The 27826-nt window shown below is 39.3% G+C and overlaps 1 protein-coding gene across 1 annotated transcript; it reads right to left on the bottom strand.

Annotated features, from left to right (window-relative positions):
- Positions 1–784: 784 nt before the first annotated feature.
- On the bottom strand, positions 785–26114 carry LOC139938915 (transmembrane protein 87B-like). Its single transcript, XM_071934589.1, has 17 exons — positions 25999–26114; positions 16841–16901; positions 16149–16234; positions 13793–13936; positions 12448–12588; positions 11981–12139; positions 10950–11049; positions 10189–10250; positions 9761–9881; positions 8179–8341; positions 7337–7430; positions 6897–6962; positions 6264–6431; positions 4987–5147; positions 4769–4784; positions 4592–4701; positions 785–4003 (listed from the first exon to the last, which is right to left on the bottom strand). The coding sequence occupies exons 1-17, from the start codon at positions 26107–26109 to the stop codon at positions 3934–3936; spliced, it is 1833 nt and encodes a 610-aa protein (XP_071790690.1). The 5' UTR covers positions 26110–26114; the 3' UTR covers positions 785–3933.
- Positions 26115–27826: the final 1712 nt, after the last annotated feature.

Genomic DNA, 27826 nt, shown 5'->3' with positions numbered 1-27826 from the left:
GATTCAACTACACGTTGATTCGATAATTGTTTTTCCTCCAGCAAGAAGTCGAAGGAGAGTTGAGAACGCTTCAAAGGGCTGTAGTAAAGAAATTTACACCCCCCCCCCCCCAAAAAAAATAAAAATAAAAATAAAAATTAAAGTTTGCAAATACAGCGTTGTAGAACCATCCTATCCTGTGTGTGTCCTTGACTATGTTGTGGGAAGAGGGTATGGGGCTTGTATGGTGTGGTGTATGCTTGAAATGGGGCCTGTTGATAAAGCCATCCTTGCTCTATGCTGAGTAAGTAAGCAAACAAGTTACCAGCCATCATTCACTAAAGGTTACATTCAATGTAAACTTAATTGTTGCGACTGGTGTCCCACTCATATTTTGTTTGGCAATTAATTAAGCAGTAAGCAGTATTTTCTGCTAAATTTTTGTTATGAAATTGTCCACTGTCCCACAACTTCCAATGTGCAAAATACCAAATTATGATTTTAAGCAATTCCAGATTGATTGAAATTGACTCACTATAAAAAATATGTTTCTCCTCTGACACTTATATGGCACCATGGTGCATAAATATTATGGCTCACTAAAAACCTTTGTGCATGTTTGTCCATTTGTGGTTGTTTGTTAGTTTGTTTGTTTATTTATTTATTTCTCTGGTGTTTTTAAAAAACTAACATGGTTCCAATGATTCAGATATCCAAAATACTAGACCACTACACACCATAAACAAATACTCAACTGATATAATTAATTTGATTCCATAAAGCAATAAAACAATGGACACTGGAGTAAGGAGAAAAAATTATTATACAATTTATTTTGACGAATGACAGCTCTACAATGTAAGAGAACATGGAATACATTTCCATATTATCCATCATACAATAGGAATTTACAAATGAATTAAGTCTTAAAAATATGACATTGATACTTTTTGTTTGACATGAAACTGTGAACTGCAACCTCAATATGCGAGTAAAAAATTGTCAAATTTCTTTTAAGAGTAGTTTTCCTTCCTACAAAATATTTACTCAGAAATCAGCTGTTAATTTGTTGACAGATTATGTTAATATTTCATTCTGTGCATCGTCGCAGGTCACACTTGTAAACATCCATAAACATGATGAACGATAAAATAACAAACTGTGTAAATCTCAAACAGCATTGAACGTTGGTTTAAAAAAAAAAATTATCCCATGCCAATTACTGTGTTAAATATACTAGATTGTGCACAAGTCCAAAAGCTGAACTATGCCAGATTAACACAGTCTAGTAAAACTAAATAAATCAAACAGAAGAATATTTTTTTCTTTTTTAACAGACATTAACATAAAAATACATGTAGGTGGTTGGAAATGAGTTTTTATTCAAAACTCGAACTGGAAAGAAAACCACCACTAAATTGTTAGTTCTAAAAGGTGCCTTACTTTCCTCTTAAAATCTCTCCATCTATAAGCAAAACCTTCAAAACCTTAAGATGCAGTTAAAGAAGGTGGAGTAAACCTATTCATGAACGAAGTATTTCCAAATTGTACCTTCCATTTGATTTTGTCTACATGTAAATCATAATCCGAGTTGTGACTCTACTTAGTGTAAACAAACACCCTTAGATTCTGTGTAATATTTATTATTGATATACAAAACCGATACAAAGTATTTACAATAGCTTGCCAGTTGAGGCAATTTCACCAAACACTATTTGTAAAGTCTAAATTTTCAAATAGTGTTTTTCTTTTTTAGTTAGGAAGAAAAAGCAGTTATTAGAGCAAAATGAGAGTAAGCAACATCTCTGTATTTTTTTAAAACTCAATTCAGCCTTTGGCTGCGAAGTTTTTATGTTTTTTAATAAACCGATAACAATGATAATCTTGGAAGCAGCAAAATGCAGACTTTTTACTGGATAGCAGGAACAGGAAATCAGCTTTGTGAGAAATGTTCTTATCCAGCACTACCAAATAGTTAATTTATAATACATTAAAACAAAATCCCAACTTCTAAACCGAGCAAATCACTGAGAACATACAAGCTTTTATCAATGCTTCTACCAATCATTCCTATTTTTGAAACGCCATCCAAAAAGCTCTTGCTTGCTGCTTTACTAACCAAAATGACCCACGATATAAATGCAAAGTTGAATGGCCTCATGTTCGGAATCGGACCAAAGTAGAGACCCCTACTCTTTGTTCAGCCACCCCTATGTTTCGACAACCCCCTCATAGTTTACCTACTAGGGTTAGGGTTAGAAAAATACACTAGGTGTGTCTGAACAATAGGGGTCAGAACAAAAGTGTGTGACTTTTTAACGTTGTTTTAAAGCATTGTATGGTGCTGTATTGATGTATCCCCAGTTTGTCGTAACACAATTATATCTTCTTTGCTGTGTAGATAGGTTCTTGAGAATTTGTCTTATTACAACTTTTTGCAAAATTGAAAAGCGGCTAGTTTTTACACTGTGGTGACAATGTTTATATAATAGATAATACAAACTGTATCAAGAAATAATAACATAGTTTATAGGATTTGAGGCAATATAATAGTTGACTAGAACTTTACAAATGAAAAAAGTATTCATTATGTGTTATCAGACAAAGAATTTCTTTTATCTTTACATTGTAAATAAAAGTCTTAATTATTGCTGGAATATTCCTACTCCATAAACATGTACAAGAAATTAGGGACAAACCCAATCTCACTTCTTAATATTTACACTAGGATTAATGTTGAGCCTAAAGTAGAAAGTCAAATCAGTGGAGTTTCAAACATTTCTTCTGCCTGATTCACAGAAGATGTATTTGTCTTTGATTCTGATATTCAAAAGGAAAGTTTTACATTAAGCATGGAGGTGTAGGAGAAATGACACCCCTATCATAAACAAAACCCTTGACCATAATCCTTGTCAACTTCATTTCTTAAAATAGTGACCAACCTTGAAGCTCAGGTTATAAGAGGTTTCCTTCAACAAATCGCCCTTTCAAGCATTGTTTTTCACCAAAGAAATAAATATTCATGGACAAATAAATTGAGAAACCTATCAAACCTCCCTTCTATGGAGAACTCAATATCATCCAGTGTGATTTTTAATGATAGAGACAGTACGTCATTCTGCAACATGATATCAAGTGACCTATGCATCAACACAGGAAAGTCAACCCTCCTACTGTATGACCGTTCAATATCAATCATCCCGCATAATAACCACTAAGTTAGTACCAAGTACTGTGGTTTTGAATGAAACGCACTGTGTCAGCCTGTAATATGATGCCAAACAATACACACGCATTTCTGCCACTACTCACAACCTATGCAGTTGAATGCTTTCCAAATTGATGGTACATTTTAACAGCAGTAGGAGGGTTAAGCTTATCAAAGGCAAAGTCTCTTACAAGAAGATTTATGTCTAATACTAATCCAAATGTTACTATCGTAAGAGATTATTTTAAAAACAGTACGATTACAATACAAGGATGAACAAAACTACTATAGAGAAACCATGATTTATATTTTCAAACAAACACTAATTAAATAAAACAATGGCAATAAAACATAAACAATCTCAAAACTGTAGTAACATCCGATGAGCACACCAACAACACTTTCTCTTCATTTGTTTATTCTCTGCATATCAAGGTCCTCATTGCACACAAAAATACATATATATATGAATGCTTTATCTTGTGTAGTTTCAGTTATAAGAAAACACTGACAAGTTGACTAAAACTTGTGTTATGAAGTTTTTGGTTTTTTTCATTATTGTTGAAGCAGCATGAAGATACAGTTTGCATTGCAAGCGTCAACCAATTTAACGGGAAAACTTTCACATATGCTTAACAAACACTTGAGCTTTTGCTGAAGAGTTCAAACTACAAGTTTCCTAGGTGGTACGTAGAATCATCCCAAGTTTCCTTGGTGGTACATAAACTCATCCCACAGAAGGATATCTACTCCATCTTGTTTCTCTCCAGATTGGTAACAAGTTCTTCTTCCGAGTCGTCAAAGGCACCAAGGGCACTGAATAAAATAGAACAAGAAAATGTTTAACCCAAACTCACTTGAGTGATTTACTGGGATCCTTCCTTACTCTCAAAAAGATCAACACCATTCAGTAACTCAACATCCAAACTGTTGTACTCTGATTATGGTGGTATACCTGATCCCATGTAAAATATGATCAGTTTACTTGTGTAGTCCCAAGTCCAACAACATGCAGCAAATCAACACCTAAACTGTTGGACTCTGATTATGATGGTATGTCCTGTGGGCCCAGCCGTGGAAGGCAAGGTGGATTCCAATTCGAACACCAGATGCTTTTTCCGTTCCAAAATCCCCACCCTCATACACACACATCCCAAAAATAGCTAAATAAAAAAAGTAGAAACTGACCATCTGAACCCAATTTCATGGAGCTGCATAAGCACAAAATCTAGCTTAGCACAACACAATTATGCTTACTAGAATAAGGTTACCAGCCAAGCCACCATGTCACAAGTACAATTTGTGACTGGTGTCCTACTCACTTTTGCTTAGCAGAAAAATTTCAAGCAATATTTTCTGCTTAAGCAGCTCTATGAAATTGGGCCAAGAAAGTGAAATACTTACGCATCTGCTACAGCAGCAGGGATGTTATCCTCAACCCATTTCAGATCATCATCATGCTTGCTGGATTGACTCTCATTACGGTTACCAATCACATTACGCATCTTCACCCCCTCTGTTGACATGGAAATGTAAAAAAAAATCAAACACGGCATATTCTATGAGCACAGTATTAACCACTTCAACAGAGGTATTACTTATTTTGGCAGAAACATCATCACATTTGACAAAGGGTAATTCGAAATCCTAAAAACCACTTTATCCTATTTCAAAATGTTGGCCGGCACTCTACCAACTGAGCTATCTATCTAGCTTTATGTTGGCAGTCTCCATATTTTTGTCAATATCTTCCAACATGTCACAAAACATGCACCTTCCTGACTGGAATGTAACTTTACCCTGCAATTCTATTTGACTTCTCATCCCCACGGTCAGTGAGTGGAGAGAAGGCATAGCGCTGATTGTTGGCTGTAGGTCTGAAGATGATCACAATCACAACCAAGATCACACAGAACAAGACGTGCCAGTAAGCGTCATCTAGCCATAACTCATGCCACTTCTACAAGTACAAAATAAAATATAGTGATTAAATTATGCAATTTCTGTATGAAATAATATATAGAACTTGGAGAATGCTTTGTGTTTAATAATATCTGCAAATCTGCTTTGGGACAATTCATGCACTCTGCCATTCTAGCAGTAGCTGCATCCACTCTGCCAATCTAGCTGCATCACACATGTTAGCTTCCCCATCGGTTAATGTTGTCAACTTTGTCATACAGGCATGTCACTTGGTATTGAAAATTATATGTCCACAGCCAGAAATAAAGGTGTCTTGCCCTTCTAAAATGAAGTATCAGGCCTGTCATTGGAACAGGTTTACTAATCTTTAAACATGTGTGTGGTTCTTCACAAGAGTTGAGCATTTTCGCACAAAAATAGCAGCGAGCCTCTATTCAGAGACATTAAGGTAAAGGGTAAGGGTTACTGAAGTTCTGGGCTAGGGCAATCGTTTCTTCAAATTCCCAACACTTTAGTACGAAAGGTTTACCTACTGAGCTTTAACCCATTTTTTAGGCTCTTTTTTTTTTGTCCTTGTTATTCACAACGATATTGATCCGCAACCCAAGTAAGCTCATTACCATTACAAGAACTTTTTGTTGTAATTCTTAGGGACTCTTGTAGCCCTATTCAGGACTCTTTCTCTGTACACAGATACAGAGTCCTATCTATTAAAGGAACACGTTGCCTTGGATCGGTCAAGTTGGTCTTTGAAAAGCATTTGTAACCGTTTGTTATAAAATGCATATGACTAGACAGATATTTTAAAAGTAGAATATAATGATCCACACAGGTATCACTCGAAATTGCGTGGTTTTCCTTTTACCTCGTCGACAAACACGGTCGGCCATTTATGGGAGTCAAATTTTTGACTCCCATAAACGGCTGCAATCCTGCACTTTTGAGGGAAATTTGTGTGGATCATTGTATTCTAATTTTGAATCATCTTTCTAACCATATGCATTTTATAACAAACGGTTACAAACGCTTTTCAAAGACCAACTCGACCGATCCGAGGCAATGTGTTCCTTTAAAAAGGCAAATTGGCCAAATTTCCATCAAGTTATTATCATGTTCATTTTATCGAGAGCAAAGAAAACTGAAGATGCTTGACCTTGATGCATGTTGTCCAACGATGTGTTTTTGTTGACCACAAGAGGAAGATGACTGCAGCCAGAACGCAGAAGATGAGAGTGTTGGTAAAGTGTCTGTACAACCAAAGCTTCACCATGTTACGTCTCAGACGCAATGTCCGTGTTGTGTCTACTAAACTTTTGAACACGTTCAAGATGTTGGTTAAGGAAATGTCCCATGAAGATTCTTGTCTCAAAGTATATACTCGTAAAACATTTCCTTCATTTGGTGAAGGTTAAATCATGACTGCAGTTACATCAATATAATAAATTATGACCTTAAAATAAACTTGTAATTTGTAAAATTGTAAGTATGTGACAATTTCTGCACAATCTATACTTCTTAGATGAAAAAAACCTTTCAAACCATGAAAGAATCATACTTCATACGAATGTATATTCAGCCTTTTTGGCGAAACTGCTCTGTATAGCCAGTTTAGTTAGATTATTGAAACATTTATTTGTTTAAACACTGAGGTTTAAAAATGTCAACATCAATCAAGCACTTTCACATCCACATTTAGCCTCACCAAGATATTAATTTTCAAATTTAAATAGAAGGAATGGTTTAAAAGTTTAGAAATAAAAGAAAGCTTGTTATGTATAAAGGATATCCACCAACAGATGACAGCATCCAGAACCGCCAGTGGTAGGATAGCGATCAGTGCATGATCCTCACTCTGTACAAACACAATACAGAAAATATTAATAAACACAACAACTCCTCATACATTTTGCATTCTACATTAACCCACCTACTCTTGGTACCTTTCCTCTGTAAGTTTACCGTTATTTTTTAAAGCATTCAGAATTCTGCGCTTAGTGGTTTAGTGCATTGTGCTAACATGAAGCCACAATTACATGTACAACATCCCTGCTAACCTGTGAAATATGCTTACACTATTTAACAGCACAAAATGTTCTAGTAATGTTAGCATTTTCAGAGGTAAGCAAATTCAACCCTAATGAGCAAGTGGACTTCTTGGAATAAAACTTAGCACTACTGTTGGGGACAATTCTCAATGTCAGCATAATATTGGTATCATTCACTTACTCCTTTGACCCTAAGGCAGGCCTCAATAGAGCTGAGGATAAAATACATCATTCCTGCTCCCATCAGCCAGTGGAGATCACGGCCAAGTCTAGGTCTGGTGATCAAAGAAATAAACAGCTTTTAAAAGGAAGCAGTGTTTGTGAAAGACAGATACTTTTAATTTGACAGAAGGCTACATTACTACTTTCTATGGGAAAAATTTCATATGGAATTAGCTTCTGTTCATCAAAACATAGGGGTTACTACATATGAAAATACCTAATAGAGAATGTCGGAACAACCTTTGCTATTCTAGAGCAGGTCAACAATAGAGCATACCTTGTGATACCATATCCTAAGCTGATGATAACAACCAGCATTCTAGCCAGAGAACGTTTCAAACAAGAAACCAGTTCAGCAAAGATGGAACGACCTTTGCTATTCTAGAGCAGGTCAACATTAGAGCATACCTTGTGATACCATATGCTAAGCTGACGATAACAACCATCATTCTAGCCAGAGAACGTTTCAAACAAGAAACCAGTTCAGCAAAGATGGAACGACCTTTGCTATTCTAGAGCAGGTCAATAATAGAGCATACCTTGTGATACCGTATCCCAAGCTGACGATAACAACCAGCATTCTAGCCAGAGAACGTTTCAAACAAGAAACCAGTTCAGCAAAGATGGAACGACCTTTGCTATGCTAGAGCAGGTCAATAATAGAGCATACCTTGTGATACCGTATCCCAAGCTGACGATAACAACCAGCATTCTAGCCAGAGAATGTTTCAAACAAGAAACCAGTTCAGCAAAGATGGAACGACCTTTGCTATTCTAGAGCAGGTCATCAATAGAGCATACCTTGTGATACCGTATCCCAAGCTGACGATAACAACCAGCATTCTAGCCAGAGAACGTTTCATACAAGAAACCAGCTCAGCAAAGATGATTGCTCCTGGCATGGAAGTACCTTCTGTGTTGAGATGTTCATATTCTGCATAAAATACTGCTTTCTCAAGTAAACCTGTCAAAGAAAAGTAGGATATGAAACTTTGCTTAGCTTGTGTGAGGCATCAGGCAAGTGGTTATGTTAGCAATATGTGTAAATCTCTTTGGTGATGGAGTAGATTGGTTCTGAAAAGAACTGGTGCACAGTGGGGTTTAAACGACTAATGATAACATATACAAATCAATATAACTTATTTAATAAAATTCATTGTAAACTAATAATCGGTCAAAATACCTTTATAATCGGTCAAAATACCTTTATAATATCTCAAGCATGTCTGAATGTCATCTTTAGGTAGATAAAACGTGGTTGTCCATTAAAATAATCCACAATTTATCGATCCGTGTCGTGATTCACAAATTATTGTGACAATTTTTATGATTTGGTTTTGAAGTCAACAGAGGGCGCTATATCTTTTGTGTGTAATGTTAATGTACACGATGTTTTTGGTTAAAAACAGCGTTCTGAAAACTTAGTTTTTGGGAGTGAAGGCGATCTTGCGGGATTTCGGCGCTATTTTATTTTCAAAGCCAAGTAGTCATTCTATAATTTTATGGAAAAAAATACCAAAAATATGTTGGCCGTTGGTGGCCGATTGGGAAAATATCCAACGTTTTGATTTTTGTTTATTTTCCTTAATTTTGAGGTGTAAACAATTGCTTTTTCGAAAAATCTCATTTTCAGGAGTAAAAACTCATTTTCGCTAATTTACCGTGAATTTCTAACCACAACGAATGGTTACTTTACTAATCTATTACATATTTTTAGCATTTCGTCCAGGCCCTTAATGGCTTATTTTAAAGATGTGTGGCGGTATTTTTTTTTATAAGTAGGATTTTTTGACATTTTAGTCGAAGATTTCAAAGCATTTTTGCCGTATCATCAAAACTTCGGTCCGTATTTAATTTTCTACAGTGCAAAAGGTCACTTATACAGGTAATTTAAAAACAATATTTGTTTTCTCAAACAATTTTTATATGCCTACCCAGGTATTTTTTGTAACATAAGGGTTTGTGATTTTTGCTGAATATAAACGTATGTCACAATATACGAACTACAATTCCTTAAAAAACCAAGGTAATAAATTTCAAAAAAATTCTTTGAATTAGTTCTTCTTGTTCAAATCACCAAAGATATGTAGTTATCTCAGAAAAAAAAAATCGGACCTGATGTCTGGGTCTTAAACCACTGTGTGGTGGTTGACAACTAAACGCTTCTATCAGTATGGATACAATCTCTAAAACTGCTCTTAATTTTTCACTAAAACATTCACAAAACAATAATTGTGACGAAATATTAACAGCTTAGTTGAACGGTGTATAATTTGAAACTAGAAGATAGAGATGGATATATTCTTATGACAATTTATAAACAATGAACTTCTTTTTATTTTACATAAGGTGAACAAATAAAGCGTAAGCGATGAGTTTATACCTAACAGCATGACTCCACCAATCCAGAACTGAATTCTCAAGAGATCTCGCCACTGACACGCCAACATCAAGAGCCACAAAAACGCCATGATGGAATATACACCACACATAATCCCGTAGAACTACAGGTAAAATAACATCATCATTAATACATCATAAATGCCTCATCTGAAAACCATACCTACAATGCACAATACATAGGGACATTGGCTCTAAAAAGGGTACAACCTACCTTATTGTGATGTCGATGTCAGAAAAACATATAAACATGTATTTTTAACATTTTTAAAGGCCAATTTGAAAGATGATTTTTTGTAATTTATCTCCAAAACCTCATTCCATGCGACATATCTGTGTTCTTTCTAATGAATCTAACAATCAATGAATAATGTTGATTATTACTACCTTTTAATGTAACTAGATACTTACAATCAGTAGGGGTCTTTGTGTTGCAGATAAGTAACCATGCTTTGATTTCATCATTATTGATACTGGGGAAAAAATTGAAATGAAGACGGCTTTAAAAAACAAAAATATAAATATGAACATGTTGAAAAAAAATAACAAGTCTATGCAGATCTTGCATATGATGAAATTTGTGGTAATTTTGCAGTATCTCATGATATCCCTTTTATTAAAGGTCTGACATTGTTCCCTGCATGCTAAACCAATCACCAATTATGAATTCCATTACACTATCAAGGGGCCAGACTACTTCACCTCTCAGCCTCACTTTCAGATCCATTGGGTTTAATGGGAGAAAAAACAAAATGGCTTTCCAATGACCAAGGTATACATCTACTTTCTTGGTTAGGTGTGTACCTCATTGAAATGCAACTAATGAACATGATAAAGAAGGAATCAGAGAACTTATCCATGAAATGTCAAATTGGTTGGATACATTGGCTCTTTTGCTAGTTTGAAAATTTATGTTCACACTTTTAATATATTTTGTTTACCTGGATTTTACTAGATTGGAGGCGCTTTGAGATGGTGTATAAAGTGCTATAAAGATAATGCTGTGTTTTTTTACCATCAAACGACGGTCTTGAGCTATTGAATTGTCGATATATTGATTGTTAAAATTGATACTATGGATTGTATCGACAAAACCCTATGAGTAGTTTTTAAAAAGTATAGAAAGAGGGTAGGTAGGTATCTCTAGCCAAAGTTTTTGATAAACATTTTACCTTTGACTTCTAGCTTGTTATCAGGTTTCTCTGGTTTCAGATGAACAATAAACAAGAACCTTCCTGCACGATCATTTGTTGTCGTTACTCTGTTTTTCATCTGTAAACAAATATCATACACATTAAGATTAATTCTTCACTGTTAACCACTGAAATCTAAAAAAATATGTGTGCACACCAAATGTTAAAGACCACAGGCTGAATTCAACAGCCTAAACCTTCACCAGGTAGTACCATTTAATCCCAAATTTCCAGTAGGAACGTTCATTAACGTTCCACTTCTCTCATCGTTTCTTGGGGATAGTTAGTTATAGCTAGAAGAACGTCCCATGTGCTGCCGAAGTGTTGGCACAATGATACAACCTTACGAAGATCATGCCGATCACCTCGATCTCAAAATTCAATAAAGTCGGGACACAATCGTCGTAAAAATCAAAATTATTTAGCAAACGATAGACTTGTCCACACAACTGTACTGCTTCTACGCCAAAAGTGTTGCTAACTCGTTGCACCTATGATTACACAAAGACCAATGCCGACCAAGCCAGTTGTTTCTACTGTGCTGTGTTTTTATTACAACCACAGAGACCTCACCACGATGCTACCACGCTGCTTGTACAATAATGATGTTCCCACTACGACTTTGCCCGGCTTAATGTTGGCTACGACTCGGCTACACTTGTTTTGAAAATGTTCAAATTAAGCATGAGGAGAGATGGCAGCTTCCCGACCTTGTGGTTATTGGTGGTCCAAACCAAATCATGCCCATGGAGATCCTCCCACATTTGACCCATGAGTGGCCTGTGATTGGCCATGCTAGGCATTTTATCCCCGCAATAGAAGTGGCGTCTATGTGTGAACACATTGTAAGCGCTTTCTGTGTGACATGGCCTTTAAGATTAATACACAATCAAATGAATCTTTGCTCTTTGTGAAAACAAACCAAGAAATATTTAATTTAAATTGCAAAAACATTTTTCATTATCTAAAACACCAAAGCATTAACAACTGAAAAGAAGAGATTTACTTACCACTTTAGTTGATGGAGTGGTAGTTTTAGAAGCCTCAGTAGCTTTGACCTTTGCTGCCTTCGCTTTCTCTGTGGGCTTAGGAGCATCTGTTACAGGTAGAGTTGCAGCTCGTCGTAATTTAATTTTATCAGCTTCATCTGCTTTAGCAGGTTCACCCTCCTGAAAATAATATGACATTTTGGAACGGGTAAATGACAAGCAATGATTTTTTTTTCTATCTTAAAACAGCTCAATGAAATTGGACCAGACCAAATATGACAAAATAATGCATTAACTTAAGAAAAATCTAAAAAGCCCTCAGCACACTGCGAACTTATTCCCAGGGAGTCTAATAAAGTAAGTTTATGGGGGAATTTTAACCCCCCACTACTACCTTCTGATGGTTTCACATGGTCGTTTAGCTTAACCCTACTTCATATTTTCCTGAGTATTCCTGAGTATTTCATATGTGTTAGATAAATTCCCACCTTTGCTGGTTTGTCTTCTTTTGCTTTTGCCGGTAGAGCTTTTGCCGGTGGTGCTTTTGTGGTTATTGGTGGTCCAACATAGTTACAATGGGAGATAGGGATTGTTGAGTAACAGCTCCAACTGGTTGAATTAGTCTCATCCTGCCAACAAAAATATAAATAAACATATTTCAAGGAAGAATCATGTGTGGCTTACAGGCTGCAGGCATCGATGCAAAGTGAACAATAGTCTTATAATTAAACAACACTTTTGATTAAACACTGCCTTATGTCCTTTAAAGAGTTTTGGTACCTTTAGTTGAGCATGTTTTTGGCCATGACAGGAATCCCTATTCACTGTGAATGAACATGTAGGTAATATAATTTACCTGTAGAAGTTTCATAAGTCATCAAGTTTTTGAGAAAAAGTTAAAATCACAGGGCAATGTTTTCAGGAATGTCACATAAATGCATCGTACATGTAATGTTGCATACATGCTAAAATAATTTGTTGTCTTACTAAAAAGAGATAAATTTTGTGAAGATTGTTTAACTTGTTTCTAAAAATTACAGCACCTCAGCAAGTAATGTTTGAATGGAAGCATTCTACCATCATTATCTTTAAAGCCGTTGGACATTTTCGGTAAACATTATTGTCCAAGACCCGCACTTTGTGGGTTAGAACTAAATATATAAAATAACAAACCTGTGAAAATTTAGGCTCAATCGGTCATCAGAGTCGGGAGAAAATAACGGGAAAACCCACCCATGTTTCTGTATGTTTCGCCGTGTCATGACATGTGTTTAAAATAAATCCGTAGCTCTCGATATCGAGAGTTGATATTATTTTAATGTTTTCTCAAAAAGTAAAGCATTTCATGGAATAATATTTTAAGAGAAGTCTTTCACCATTACCTTCTGTAAACCCTGTAAGTTATTTGTAAATCTGTGAACTTTTTTTTTGTTCCTGTTCCGAATGTGTCAAATGGCTTTAAACCATGTAAGTTTAAATGTAAAAGTATGGAGGTTTGTGTTTTGTGACATACAAAAAGTACCCAAACCCATCAGTTCAACAAAAGGCTCTGACATGTGAAAGTGAAGTTGTTCCCTCAATGGTCTGGTTCCAATGAGGAGCATTTATACTCACAATTAACCCCTTGTATGTGATGGGATATTCAATTCAATTCAATTTAAACACATTTATTTCCATACTGTATTTTACATACAGAATTATAGCAACAGGAATACAAATTCCTAATCACATTCAACCAGTTAGTAAACAAACTTAAACAATAGAAATCCTGAAGTATTAAATATATAATTAGGTCTAAAATCTAAAATGCAAAACACAAAATAACTATCCTACCACTAGGAGCGTACTACTTGATGAGCAGTCCCCACTATCAGCTGCCTCACTCCGCTGTATAGCAATATAGCTCTCAGAAGCAAACATCACTTCATCACCATTAGGTAAGAAGAACCTCTCAAGATATGCGTTGGTTGAGTTCTCCTATGGAGTCAATCAGGATTGGAAACTTTGCATGGTGGAAATAAGACATAGTAAGGTTTGCGGTAATACCATGAAATGATAATCTCTAATTGAGATGGCGTGGTTCTGAAACCTCCCACCACATCTCAGTATGAGATTATCATTACATAGTGTTACTGTAAACCTAGCCCTGGCGGCCTTACACTTTCGTATTGTACTACAGTGGCGTCCTGGATATCAGGGTACATTTCTGGAAGCTGCATTATTTCATGAAAATGATGGATTTGTGAAGAATATATGACCAAAACCTACCGCAGAAAAGTGTATGCCGCCATATAATTTGAATCTGTTGAAATTAGTGGCTTGTTGCAGGTGAGATTTGAGTTATGAAGCTTTGAAAATTTTCCGCCCCAGAAACAGGCCTTAATAGTTAGGACTCTGTATCTGTGTACAGAGGAAGAGTCCTATATAGGGCTACTGTAAACCTTACTATATCTAACAGTTAGACTAAGTTAATCATGGCATTATGAGCTAAGGACCCTGGACTTCCTGCAGGCATAATTTGTACACAGCTCAATGGCACTTACATCAAATCTCACTATGATGGTCTTATGGAGATTGCAACTTACCAGCTTTATCAAACGTCGTGGGTTTCCACATTGCTTTAAAGGCAAAGTATACTTTTGTTTTTTTGAACTGTTTATTTTGTTTTAAAACTCACATGTGAAAATAATTTAACTTCAAAAGGTGGTCACGTTTTTGACATATCAGTGAAAATCCAGAGTGACTTTGTCAATGCAGAAGGAATCCAGAGTGAATTTGTCAATTCAGAAGGAATCCAGAGTGAATTTGTCAATTCAGAAGGAATCCAGAGTGAATTTGTCAATGCAGAAGGAATCCAGAGTGAATTTGTCAATGCAGAAGGAATCCAGAGTGAATTTGTCAATTCAGAAGGAATCCAGAGTGAATTTGTCAATTCAGAAGGAATCCAGAGTGAATTTGTCAATGCAGAAGGAATCCAGAGTGAATTTGTCAATTCAGAAGGAATCCAGAGTGAATTTGTCAATTCAGAAGGAATCCAGAGTGAATTTGTCAATTCAGAAGGAATCCAGAGTGAATTTGTCAATGCAGAAGGAATCCAGAGTGAATTTGTCAATTCAGAAGGAATCCAGAGTGAATTTGTCAATTCAGAAGGAATCCAGAGTCAATTTGTCAATGCAGAAGGAATCCAGAGTCAATTTGTCAATGCAGAAGGAATCCAGAGTGAATTTGTCAATTCAGAAGGAATCCAGAGTGAATTTGTCAATGCAGAAGGAATGCAGAGTGAATTTGTCAATGCAGAAGGAATCCAGAGTGAATTTGTCAATTCAGAAGGAATCCAGAGTGAATTTGTCAATTCAGAAGGAATCCAGAGTGAATTTGTCAATTCAGAAGGAATCAAGAGTGAATTTGTCAATGCAGAAGGAATCCAGAGTGAATTTGTCAATTCAGAAGGAATCCAGAGTGAATTTGTCAATTCAGAAGGAATCCAGAGTCAATTTGTCAATGCAGAAGGAATCCAGAGTCAATTTGTCAATGCAGAAGGAATCCAGAGTGAATTTGTCAATTCAGAAGGAATCCAGAGTGAATTTGTCAATGCAGAAGGAATGCAGAGTGAATTTGTCAATTCAGAAGGAATCCAGAGTGAATTTGTCAATGCAGAAGGAATCCAGAGTGAATTTGTCAATTCAGAAGGAGTCCAGAGTGAATTTGTCAATGCAGAAGGAATCCAGAGTGAATTTGTCAATTCAGAAGGAATCCAGAGTGAATTTGTCAATTCAGAAGGAATCCAGAGTGAATTTGTCAATTCAGAAGGAATCCAGAGTAAATTTGTCAATTTAGAAGGAATCCAGAGTGAATTTGTCAATGCAGAAGGAATCCAGAGTGAATTTGTCAATTTAGAAGGAATCCAGAGTGAATTTGTCAATTTAGAAGGAATCCACAAGCTGAGAAGTGGTTCTCAGCTTCAATTTGAGAGGGGGGGGGGGCATAAAAACTGATATCTTTTTACAAAAACCACATTTCTTCAGAGTGACATATTTCTAAAAATGCTTGATATCATCAAAAGCTGATGTAAGCTTCTAACCAAAAGTTGTTATTGCCATCAAATTAACGAGTGATTACCAAATTGTACACTTGTAATAGATCCCATTATGTGAAAAGGCTTGTGACTTCATATCTGTATAACATTTACCTTCAACTGATTGTATATTTCGTTGCATTCTGTGAAGCGAACCATCCATTCTATTTGAAACTTGGCAGAACCAGAACAGTTGTCCACTAAAAGAGAATTGAAAAGACCAATATTACAAATCCATGTTTATCAAAACTGTGACACACCTCACCAAATTCAGTCGTTATAGGAAGGTCTAGGTTACGTTCAATTTTCAATGAGAACTTGAGGATGTTGCATTAGTTGACATAAGAATATCTGGCATGTGTGTGTCACCCTTAAAAACAACTCTTTATAAAAACTATAATTATTAGATTCAGATGTAGGTTTGCAGTAATACCTTGTATTAAGTCTCAATTGAGTATGTGTGGTTGTGAGAATAACTGTAGGTAAAGATTGGCATGTAACTACAGTTTGTCAATTAAGAGCAAAGTGCCACAGCTAGGCAAGGCAAGACTTTCTAATGTGTATTTCATTGTTTCAATGGCACAGCTGGGAAACCAAATACAAGAAATTCAGCTGAAATGTTCTTTACCTTTAGGGCAATGTTCAACATCAGTAGAAGAAAGTATTGTATGGTTGACATACAAATTGCTCCTAGTGCAAATATATCTGTCATTAAAGGGGTCGTCCTAACTTTTCAAAATAAGGGTTCTATCAAAATACTTTGAAAGCTTGCACTTGGGGTAAATAATAATTATCAACCAACTTACCTCTAATTCCTATTTCAGTCTCCTCTGACAAGCTTTTGGTTATACCAATGTAATCATTCACCTAAGGTTACAATACAAAAGTAAAATAAAGTTAGGAGAAAGACTGGAATCTGCAAATGAGTTCAAATACAACTAGACATTAGGTGTTTGTGAACAAACACAAAGCTGTTCCGTGTTATTTTGCTTGGATTAAGTGCTAAAATGACCAAGGAGTCTGTAACTGAAAAAAAAGTTTGAAAATCGCCCGGCACTGACAATTTCCGCCCGGCACTTCAGCTGAAAAACAGACTGCTGCCCACCACAAAATTTCCCGAAAAATTTAAAAAAAATGAAAAGTTTTGTCGATTTTTATCACATTGCAAGACTAAAATGTAATGTTTTTCGAGTTATGTAATTTTAAATGCAGTTTTTAATTTTTTGAGCCGGAATTTCGAGTAATAAAAATCTCAGACGTGTTTCACACGTAACTTGCCTCTTGCAGTGAAGTTTTCTTCGTGAAATGTGCCCTGACGTTTTTATTGAAACGAACTATAGCTAGTGCATTGTATAGAAGGCCAGTCTGACAGCAAGCAGTACATACGGACGCAGTGTGTGCTGGTACCGTGTACATCCATGTACATGTACATGAATCATGTACACCATGTACATGTGGTGTACAAAGTGTGGTGGACCATAGAGTGCACTACAAGTCTAGTCGCTGGTTTTTCGCGGGGATTTCACGCATTACATGTACATACAAACAGTATCGCCACACAACAGTACAAGGGCTGTGTAAAGTCTAGTGTACGAGTTTGCGTGTCCCGGATGTAGGCATGTAAACACGTTCGCTTCGTCCACACTGGTGACAGCGCGCTGGGTTTTTAACTTGAATGAGATCTGTGTAAATTTTAAGATGGCCTCGCAACGTACGGTAAGCTGGACAACTTTTTTGGAAAACGGGAAAAGATTGGAAGATGATATAAAAGTATCTCGTGCAGCTTCAGTTAGTGCTGATAATGAAACTGTACCTGAGACTATCGAGACAGTTACTCCACCTTCAAAGTTCAAGTTCAACTTCATCGCTGCAAACAGCAGAAAATATTTCAAAAACAGTCTGTTCACAACAAATGCATCACAATTATTTTGTATTACCACATTTTTGTAATAACAATTTTCATTATACTTAAAAATTGTGATTCTTGAATCTTACATAATGTGCATTTGGCACGATTGGAATGTTAATATTTAGCGCTGAAAACGATCCTTACAACAAAGTACGTGCGCACTGCTCGCAATTTCTGACCAAGAAGGAGGCGGACGCTTGGCGGCCGATCCTGAATTTAAAGCCCCTAAACCGATTTATCCGCCCAAAGCGCTTCCGCATGGAAACGCTGCGGGCAATCCTCGAATCAATCGAAACGCCCGCATGGGGGGCGAGCTTGGACCTTCGGGACGCTTACCTCCATGTCCCCATCAGGGCCGAACACCGCAAATTCCTGCGCATCCTCTACAACGGAACGCTATACGAATTTGGGGTGCTCCCCTTTGGGCTGTCGACCTCCCCTCGGGTTTTCACCCGAGTGGTACGGGCGATCGGGGCAGCACTTCGGAGACGAGGACTGCTGATTTTCTCAATACCTCGACAATTGGCTGATTGTGGGCCGATCACGGGAGGCAACGGACGCGGCGCTTACACTTACTTGGCGCCTCACGTCCAGCCTGGGGTTCCTCATCAACTCCGAGAAATCGCACCCGATCCCCTCTCAGGTGCCCACCTTTCTCGGTGCGGCTCTCGACCTTCAGAGGGGGCTAGCCCGCCCTTCGGCGGAACGGGTACAGAACTTACAGCAGTGCGTGGCCCTTTTCCTGGGGGCTACGGTGGCGCCAGCGGTAGCCTGGCTCAAGTTACTCGGTCTTATGGCCAGCATGGTATACCTAGTAGATTTCTGCAGGCTGAGGATGAGACCTATCCAGCTCCATCTCCTCTCCTACTTTCGGCCCAGCCGTCATTCGGTCAACCTCCCGGTGCCTACCACGCCGTGGCTGACCCCCCACCTTCAATGGTGGGTGGAGGACGCCAACCTTACACGTGGTCGGGTGTTCCGCCCGCCCCGACCATCAGCGACCGTCGTCACCGACGCGTCTCTGTACGGCTGGGGGGCGACCCTCGACCCCCGCCAGATAGCGGGGGTGTGGGGCCCGGAACACCACTCGACCCACATCAATGTCCTGGAAATGCTGGCGGTCCGGAATGCCCTCCAGCATTTCCGGGCACAGCTAGTGGGGCAGGCCGTCCTGGTGCGCTCCGACAACGCTACAGTGGTAGTGTATATCAATCACCAGGGGGGCACCCGGTCGGCCCGGCTGTGTGCACTAGCGTGGGACCTGATCCACTGGTGCATACAGCAGGGGATCGCCCTGTCGGCGGTGTACATCTCGGGGAAGGAGAATGTCACGGCCGACGCTCTTTCCCGGGGCTGGATCGTCCCGACAGAATGGTCCCTCCGCCCCTGTGTGGCCCAGTCGCTCTTCCGGTTTATCGACCGACCTCATGTGGATCTGTTCGCCTCTCGGACGAACAATCAACTGCCGATCTACTGCGCCAGGGGCCCCGACCCCGGGGCATGGCGGATCGACGCTCTGACTATGCGATGGGAGGGGCTGTTGGCATACGCCTACCCGCCCATCTCCCTCATTTCACGGGTGCTGACAAGGATCGAGCAGGATCACTGCAAAGTTCTCCTGATCGCCCCTTTTTGGCCCCGACAGCCCTGGTTCCCACGGCTGGTCAGGCTCCTGGTACACAGGCCGGTAGTTCTCCCACAGCGCCCGGACCTCATATACCAGCCCGGGTCCAGAGTAGTGCATCCGACTCCGAGGGACCTGCACCTGACGTGCTGGGTGCTGTCACAAGATCCCTCAGAGCAGCGGGCCTTTCGAGACGGGCTGCGGAAGTTGCCGCCCAGTCCCGAAGGGCCTCAACCCGAAGAGTTTATGACTGCCGACTACGCCATTTCTTTAAATGGTGTAGGCGGCGAGCTATTCATCCCGCCGATACTTCTGTAGAGGAAGTCGGGGATTTCCTCCTATATCTTTTTGATAGCGGGCTGGCAACGGCCACGGTGAAAAATTACCGTTCGGCCATTGCTGCAGTCCACGGAGGATTCACCGACGGCTCGACAGTCTCAGATAACCAGGCGATTGGACAGCTGACTAAGGGGATGTTTGTCACCCGTCCCCCGGTGCGCAAACTGGTCCCATCCTGGGACCTCTTTAGCATGCTGTCAGCACTAACAAAACCCCCTTTCGAGCCACTGAGTGGGGCCACGCTACTACATCTAACGATCAAAGTGGCCTTTTTGTTAGCGGTCGCTACGTCTCGCCGACGTAGCGAGCTGCACTCCCTTACGGTGGCGGCAGGGCACATCCGGTGGGAACCCGGAGGTGTCCGCCTGGTCCCTGCGGCGGGGTTTTTAGCCAAGAATCAATCCAGTGCTTTCGAACCCCCGGATATTTTTGTTCCCGACCTTAAAACCTTTTCGGCGGTCGCGGGGGACAAGCTTTGGTGCCCGGTACGGGCCCTAAAGTGGTACATCGATCGCACAAAGTCAATCCGAACCGGCCACGAACAGCTGTTCGTGTCCACGGTTCCACCATTCCGACCAGCGTCCCGCGATACAATCGCGCGTTGGATAGTCACAGCCATCCGCTCGGTGCCGGGCGGATGGCCAGCATCCGATGGTCCAGTTCATGCCCACGAAGTACGGGGAGTGTCGGCCTCATGGGCTTTCTTTAAAGGGGTCTCCATGAGTGATATTACAGGGGCGGCCTCCTGGAAGAGCCCGTCCACGTTCTCTGACTGCTACCTGAAGGACGTTCTACAGGTGGATGGGAGAGCGGGTAGAGCGGTTTTACAGGCGGCCAGCCGAGCTGCAAAGCCAGGACAAGCTCCACCTCGGCAGTCACGTGTTTAGGTGAGTTTTTCCACGGTAATACAGTGCTAACAATACTTATAATGTTTTGTTCACCCGTGGGACGATACCCCCTGTACGTTTTGGGCATGGACCACTATCGGGCCCAGCGGCCGCGAAGCGTTCTCTGAATTTTGAGCGCGCCGGGGTCCTACGCCCCCCCCCCCCCCCACTTAAGACATGCAGTAGCACCGCGTATACCCACCGCCTTTCCTCGGTGCGAGTCTATGCAAATTAGTAATTCGACTCTACCGGTAAGTAGAGTGAAGTAGACTCCCCCCCACAGTAGTGTGGATGGGGTCTACGAACGAATACTTACCGGTAGAGTATCCCTCCCTCCTTCCCCACATACTCGGTTCTTGGGTGCTTACATTTAGTAGGGCTCATCGAAAAGAGGACGACTCCGTGACGGGCATGTCGCGGGGCGTTATGGGTAGGACGGTGGAGGGCGCTATTGTGTGTAAAAGTCTTAGCATTCTGCCTCGCGGCATAGGGAATATGCTGTTTGCTTGTTGTAATCCCGCCGCGATGAAGTTGAACTTGAACTTTAAAGGTGGAGTAACTGTCTCGATAGTCTCAGGTACAGTTTCATTCTCAGCACTAACTGAAGCTGCACGAGATACTTTTTTATCATCTTCCAATCTTTTCCCGTTTTCCAAAAAAGTCCAGCATACCGTACGTTGCGAGGCCATCTTAAAATTTACACAGATCTCATTCACCCAGCGCGCTGTCGCACGTGTGGACGAAGCGAACGTGTTTACATGCCTACATCCGGGACACGCGAACTCGTACACTAGACTTTACACAGCCCCCTTGTACTGTTGTGTGGCGATACTGTTTGTGTGTACATGGAATCCTTGAAATCCCCGCGAAAACCTCACGACTAGACTTGTACATGTTGTGCACTCTAGGGTCTACCACTAGCGTGCGCTGTTGTACACCACATGTACGTACATACATCAAGTACATGTGCACGGTACCAGCACTGCTGTCAGCCTGTATAGACGGTACGCCTTCTACACTGTACTATAGTTCGTTCAATAAAAACGTCAGGGCACATTTCACAAAGAAAACTTCACAAGATGGCAAGAGGCAATTACATGGGAAAACACGTTTGAGGTTTTAATTGCTCGTAATTCTGGCTCAAACAAACTACAAACTGCATTTAAAATGACAAAACACGAAAAAACATTAAATAAAATGACATAAAATGACATTTTAGTCTTGCAATGTGATCAATATCAGTAGAACTTTTAATTTTTTATTAATTTGGGGGGAAATTTTGTGGTGGGCGGCAGTCTATTTTTCAGCTGAAGTGCCAGGCGGAAATTGTCAGTCCTGGGCGGGCCCGCCCACTGCCGCCCACCGACAACAAGCCGACAACAAGTCCAGAGCGCCGCCAACACGCCGCCAACAAGTTTTAAATACCTCCAAAATGGCCAATAAACCATAGATATATTAGAACTATGTGTGTTCTGTAATATAAACATAAATTTGATGGAAAAACTTCACAAAAAGTGTGAATTTTTAACCAGAAAAAAACCCTTAACTTTCACGGAAAACGGTCGGACGCCATCTTGGCTTAAAATTGTGTTTGGACCAGTCCATTATGATGCGGGTAAGTCAGATTTAGCAATAGAGGGCGGGCGTCATGCACTGTGCACACTGCAGTGAAGGTCTTCACATGAAGCCCGCCCTCTGTTGTTGACAAGTGCTAAATCTACCCGTATCATAATGGTCTTGTCCAAACACGGTTTGGCGTCCGAGATGGCGTCCGACCGCTTTCCGTGCAATAGTTGCGATAACGTAACCTTCCTGCCGACGGCGTAGCCGGAGGGTTACGAGTCGTTTCAATCGAAAAACGGTGAAATATTTTAGTCAACAGATTTGCTCATTTTTCACCACTTTCAAAAATCATGACACAAATTCTATGAACACAAACTTAATCCTCAATGTCTAATGAATACAATTCAAAAACACAATTGAGAAAATATTTTGAAAAAAAGGACAAAAACTTACCAGATTCAAACAGTCACAAAATTTCCCAGGTTCTATTTTTGAACCTGTCGCTGGTTACCATGCGCTGACCCCAAGCGCTGAACCCAACCGCAGGTACCAGCCAATTGAATTGACGACCTGCCGACCGAGCCGCAGCCGAGTTTGACTAAACCATTCTGTAAAAGGGGCGTTACAAGGGGTGCTGCAGTGCTTTAAGTGAGTGAACAGCGGGCATAGTAAACGGACAGCGCACACGCACTGCCGCGCTGCCTTATAACACCCCTTTTACAGAATGGTTTAGTCCCACAGCAATGAACATCGGGAAGTCACAAAATGGCGAAGCGACAGGTTCAAAATAGAACCTGGGAAATTTGTGACTGTTTCGCCGGGATCTGGTAAGTTTTTGTACTTTATTTCAAAATACTTTCTCAATAGTGTGTTGAATGTTATTCATTAGATATTGAGGATTAAGGTCGTGTTCATAGAATTTATGTCATGATTTTCGAAAGGGGTAAAAATTGAGCAAATCTGTTGACTAGCTGTTGAAATTGTACGTGTTTGACCATTTCGCCGTTTTTCGATTGAAGTGACTCGTAACCCTCCGGCTCCGCCGTCGGCAGGAGGGTTACGTTATCGCAACTATCCGTGCAAGTGAAGTTTTTTTCTGGTTAAAAAATACACACTTTTCGTGAAGTTTTTCCATTAAATTTATGTTTATATTACAGAACACATATAGTTCTAATATATCTATGGTTTATTGGCCATTTTGGAGGTATTTAAAACTTGTTGGCGGCGTGTTGGCGGCACTCTGGTCTTGTTGTCGGCTTTAAGTAGGACCGCCACAGATCTTTTTCTTACGCCGCACCGTTTCTTTGGAATAGTCTTCCTGTGCATATTCGCCCAGCTAATACTTTACAATGTTTTAAGTCCCTGTTGAAAACTCATTTGTTTAAAGCTTCTTTTTGTAATTTGCCTATTTGTATCTTGTATCTTTCTCTAATTGTTTATTTTATTGTTTCTTTTATGCGCTTAGAGGCTTTTGCATTAGGGGCTTTACAAATGTCTTATTATTATTATTAATATTATTATTTAGCACTCTATAAATGTTGTAATTATTATTATTATTTTACTACTTACTCTTCTTCTAGCTGTAGCAAGAGTCTTTCTTGAAGGGGCAAAATGTCAGGCCATGAGATATTTTTAGCATTAAAACTAAAATAGAATTTTTTTAGTGGTAAGCAATTTGCAACAGCCTTTTCAATTTCACTTTCCAGTTTCAGCAGAAAGATTTCCGTACCCAAGGCCTTACTAATTTAAATTACTTATTCTGCCACCACTTTTTCACTTGTTTTTACCAAAAAGAATATCTCATTTGAGTAAATTAGATACTAATATATTTAATTACGAATGAATCCGAAAAATAGTGGCAGGATATAACAAAATTGTCCCCATTTATTAAATATGACAAAATTGTTACAAAAAATAACAACTAAAGTAGGCAGTTTCATCAAGTTGATTTTACGTGTACCAAAACACACACACACACAGCCCCGAAAAAAAAGAACGAAATATATTAAATCATAACTCACATTTTGTAAAACTCACAACTATGAGACTTAACAGCAGGCAGGAGCATTCTCTCCCCGTGCTTACATTTCAAAAATATTCGAAATCGGATGAATAGTTTCGGAGATATTGTAAAAAAAAGAGAGCAACGACAAAAAACAGAAGCTTGGCCTGGCGTGCAGCGCCCATTCGTTTGTGCATGACGTCAACTTTGAACCCCGTGGACAACGGATTTCGGAAATCTTCGGAAAGCGCCGAAGAAGCCCGAAGACGGTTTTTTGCGATGCGGGAGCACATGTTTACACAAAATGAGATAACGATTACATCATCGTGTAGCCGATAAAATTCCGCACATCGTACAGCTAGTCGCATAGCTTTTACCATAAAAACCTATTTTTGTCGGCGTTTTCCATTTTTTGAATCAAGATTTCTTCCAGAGACAATCATCAAAATTGAATGCGACTTTGTCAGTGCTAATTCCCATACTTTTAAGTTTAACTTGTGAAAATTTGGTGTAATTTGATTATGTTTTCTTCTCCCGCAGAAAGGTTTTGTTAGACCATTTCTTGCAAAGTTGTCCTAAATACGCACGATTGTACATGTACGTCGTACTCGTACATCTTCGTGTTTCCGTGATGTGCCACCACAAGAGGGCGTGTGTTACAATAAGTTTGATAGGCCGGGGCTCTAATAATAGAAAGCTGGAAAGCTGCCCGATCTTGTTTCTTTGATAATTTCTACGTTCTGAATTGATAATAACAGACTGCTCATCTTGAGTCAAAAGAAACTAGTATTGTTATATACTTTTAAAGGCCTATACTAATTGAAACGAAAGTTGAACAAAAAAATTGATTGTATAATTATAGCCATTGGTTTTTAGAAATTGTCTTTGTAAATATAACAAAAATAATCGATGTATACAAATGCCTTCATCCTCAAGTTTTTTAAAGATTGTTCTAATGTTTTACTGTGTTAATGCTACAATTTTAAATCAAAGGATCAACTGATCTTAAATTAAAGGAAACACCAGTCATAAACTCTTTAATTTTATTCCATTCTGGTTAATTCAATAATGCTATTTGTTGACATAATTAATAAAGAATATTCACACAAACACCTGCAAAACTTAACACATATTTAATTTTTATAGTTAACAATTTTCCCCACGATGCCGCTCCTCAGTTTGATTCACAAAATATCACTTTTTGCCGTTCATAAAAAATCATACTAGCGCCTCAAAGCACAGTTTGTAAGAGATAGAGGGCGCTCGCCTAGTGTGCGCCCTCTATTGCCATAGGCTGTGCATTAAACTTGGCCGTGGCCGATATGAAGAAAAACATAAGAATTGAACTTGAACACGGGTACGTTTTTTTCACGATCCACGCTCATTAAAAACGGTATATCTCTGCAACCAAACATCCGATTTCAAAATTTTAAATTGATTTTTACTTCTAAGAATACACCTTAACAGACTACATCTTGTCAGAGAAAAAATCACCTGCATTAAATTTGACTGAAACTGCCTAACTAAAGAACTAGGTGAAACTGTGTGTCCGTAAACTGGGCATGTGATGGAATTTCGAGTTTATCGCTCAAAGTGTTATTTATGACTCGGGAAACGGTGGGAAATTATTTCGTACTTACCTCAGTCAACGTTGCAGTAAATATTCCTTGCTCGGGACCCTCACAGGAAGAAAGGTTCACACACAACGCCAATATAAAGACGAAGAGTTTTCGCAACCGTACAGCCTCCATGTTGGCAAAATATCTGACTAAAATATTACACTGGTTCCTCAATATAAAACAGATTGATTACTCATTGACGAAGCAGGTTACCATCACATGATCCCGACGTGTCTCTTTTCCCCCTCTCGCGAACGCAGAGAGAGGGCGCTATTCAGTTGTATCGACTCTATAAGATGGATTGACGTTACCTCTTACTAGCTCGGTTTTGGTAGCAAAATAATTATTGCCTATCACAGTATCCTAAACAACCGACTATTGCTCTAACAATCTGTATAATGGAGATTGCAAAATTTAAACTTTTTACTAAAAAGTTATCATAACTACAGATTGATAAGCTATAGTCGAAGGAAGCGACAGAATACATCCTGATGTATTCGAGTGAAATTACACTTAAAGCCCTCCATGAATCGCATTTTCTCTCTTAAGGTTGTAGTTTGAAATTGATACTCAGTGGCGTAACCAGAGGGGGGGGCAGGGGGGGGGGGGCGGCGGCCCCCCCGCTCAGAACCCTTGCCCCCCCCCCCCCTCTTGCCCCCCCCCCCATATGAAATCAGAGATAAGTATATTCTTATACATAGGGCTTATATATAAATCGTTTAAGGCTGCATAAAATGCTGTCGTAAAAAGGAAAACTTTTATTCATATCAGTAGGCCCTATGTGGACTATAACATGAAAAATGCGTGGAAACGCGCACGCGATCGTATTGGCGATAAATGTTTGTTGTGGTTTTGCGGTTACAGAGAGTGGTGCAGGATGTGACAAAGTTCTGTTAAATACGTGGTGGTCTGAATGCAAACCAATACTAATAGCTCCGCAAACACAAAGTCAGATCATGGAGGAAGAAATTTCTACCTCCATGGTCAGATGCACTACAGAGAAATTTACAACAGCAAACAATGGCCAGCGAAAAAGGTTGCTTAGACTATTTCTTCTCCTTTGAAGTAAGCGGTGCAATTGAGAGGTAGGCCTATTTTAAATATTCGTTTCATAACTAAAATGTGATTATTAAACACCCACAATTTCGATCCTGTATTTTTTTTTTGATGGCTTACACTTGTGACAATAAGGCCGAGTAAAAAAAAGAAACATGTTTAGTGTCTGGGTTTCTCAAAAAAAAGGGAAGGAGGAGGGGCTTTTTATTTTTTATTTCAAGATGGCCGCCATGAATGTCAAATATCAACTGTTTTTTTTCTGCTGCTGAAATACACAAAACATTAATGAAACAGTTTGGTCAAGGCATTCAGACAAGACATTCAGATTTTTTTTTTTTGCTGAGATCATTTAAAATAACCCTTTTTCAAAACAAAAACAAAAAAAATTTGCATAAAAAAAATTAAGAAAAAAAAGAGGTGTCCTGTAAAAAGGAAGCGGGCGGGGACGCTAAACATTTCTATTTTTCTATTTTTACTTGGCCTAATATTATTATGTTTTGGGTATTTACACACCCACAAAGCCTATTTGAGAATGCCGTGTACAACTCTAAGTTGGTACTTGGTGACCACAGTTGGTAATTTAATCCTTTTATACAGTCAAAAAGTTTTATCTTATACAAAATGACAAGTTCTCTAAGATGTTGTTGTTTTCGCAATCTTTTGTTACCTGCTGACTATGTAGACTGTTTTAGAACTGCATTGGTGTGTATCAACTATATATCAGTTAACACATTTAATAATAATCTTGCACTTCTTTGGCCCCCCCCCCCCAAATTTAATCTTTGCCCCCACT

The sequence above is a fragment of the Asterias amurensis genome, chromosome 1 (assembly GCF_032118995.1).
Source record: "Asterias amurensis chromosome 1, ASM3211899v1".
Lineage (NCBI taxonomy): Eukaryota > Metazoa > Echinodermata > Asteroidea > Forcipulatida > Asteriidae > Asterias > Asterias amurensis.
This window is presented reverse-complemented; position numbering and strand designations above follow the sequence as displayed.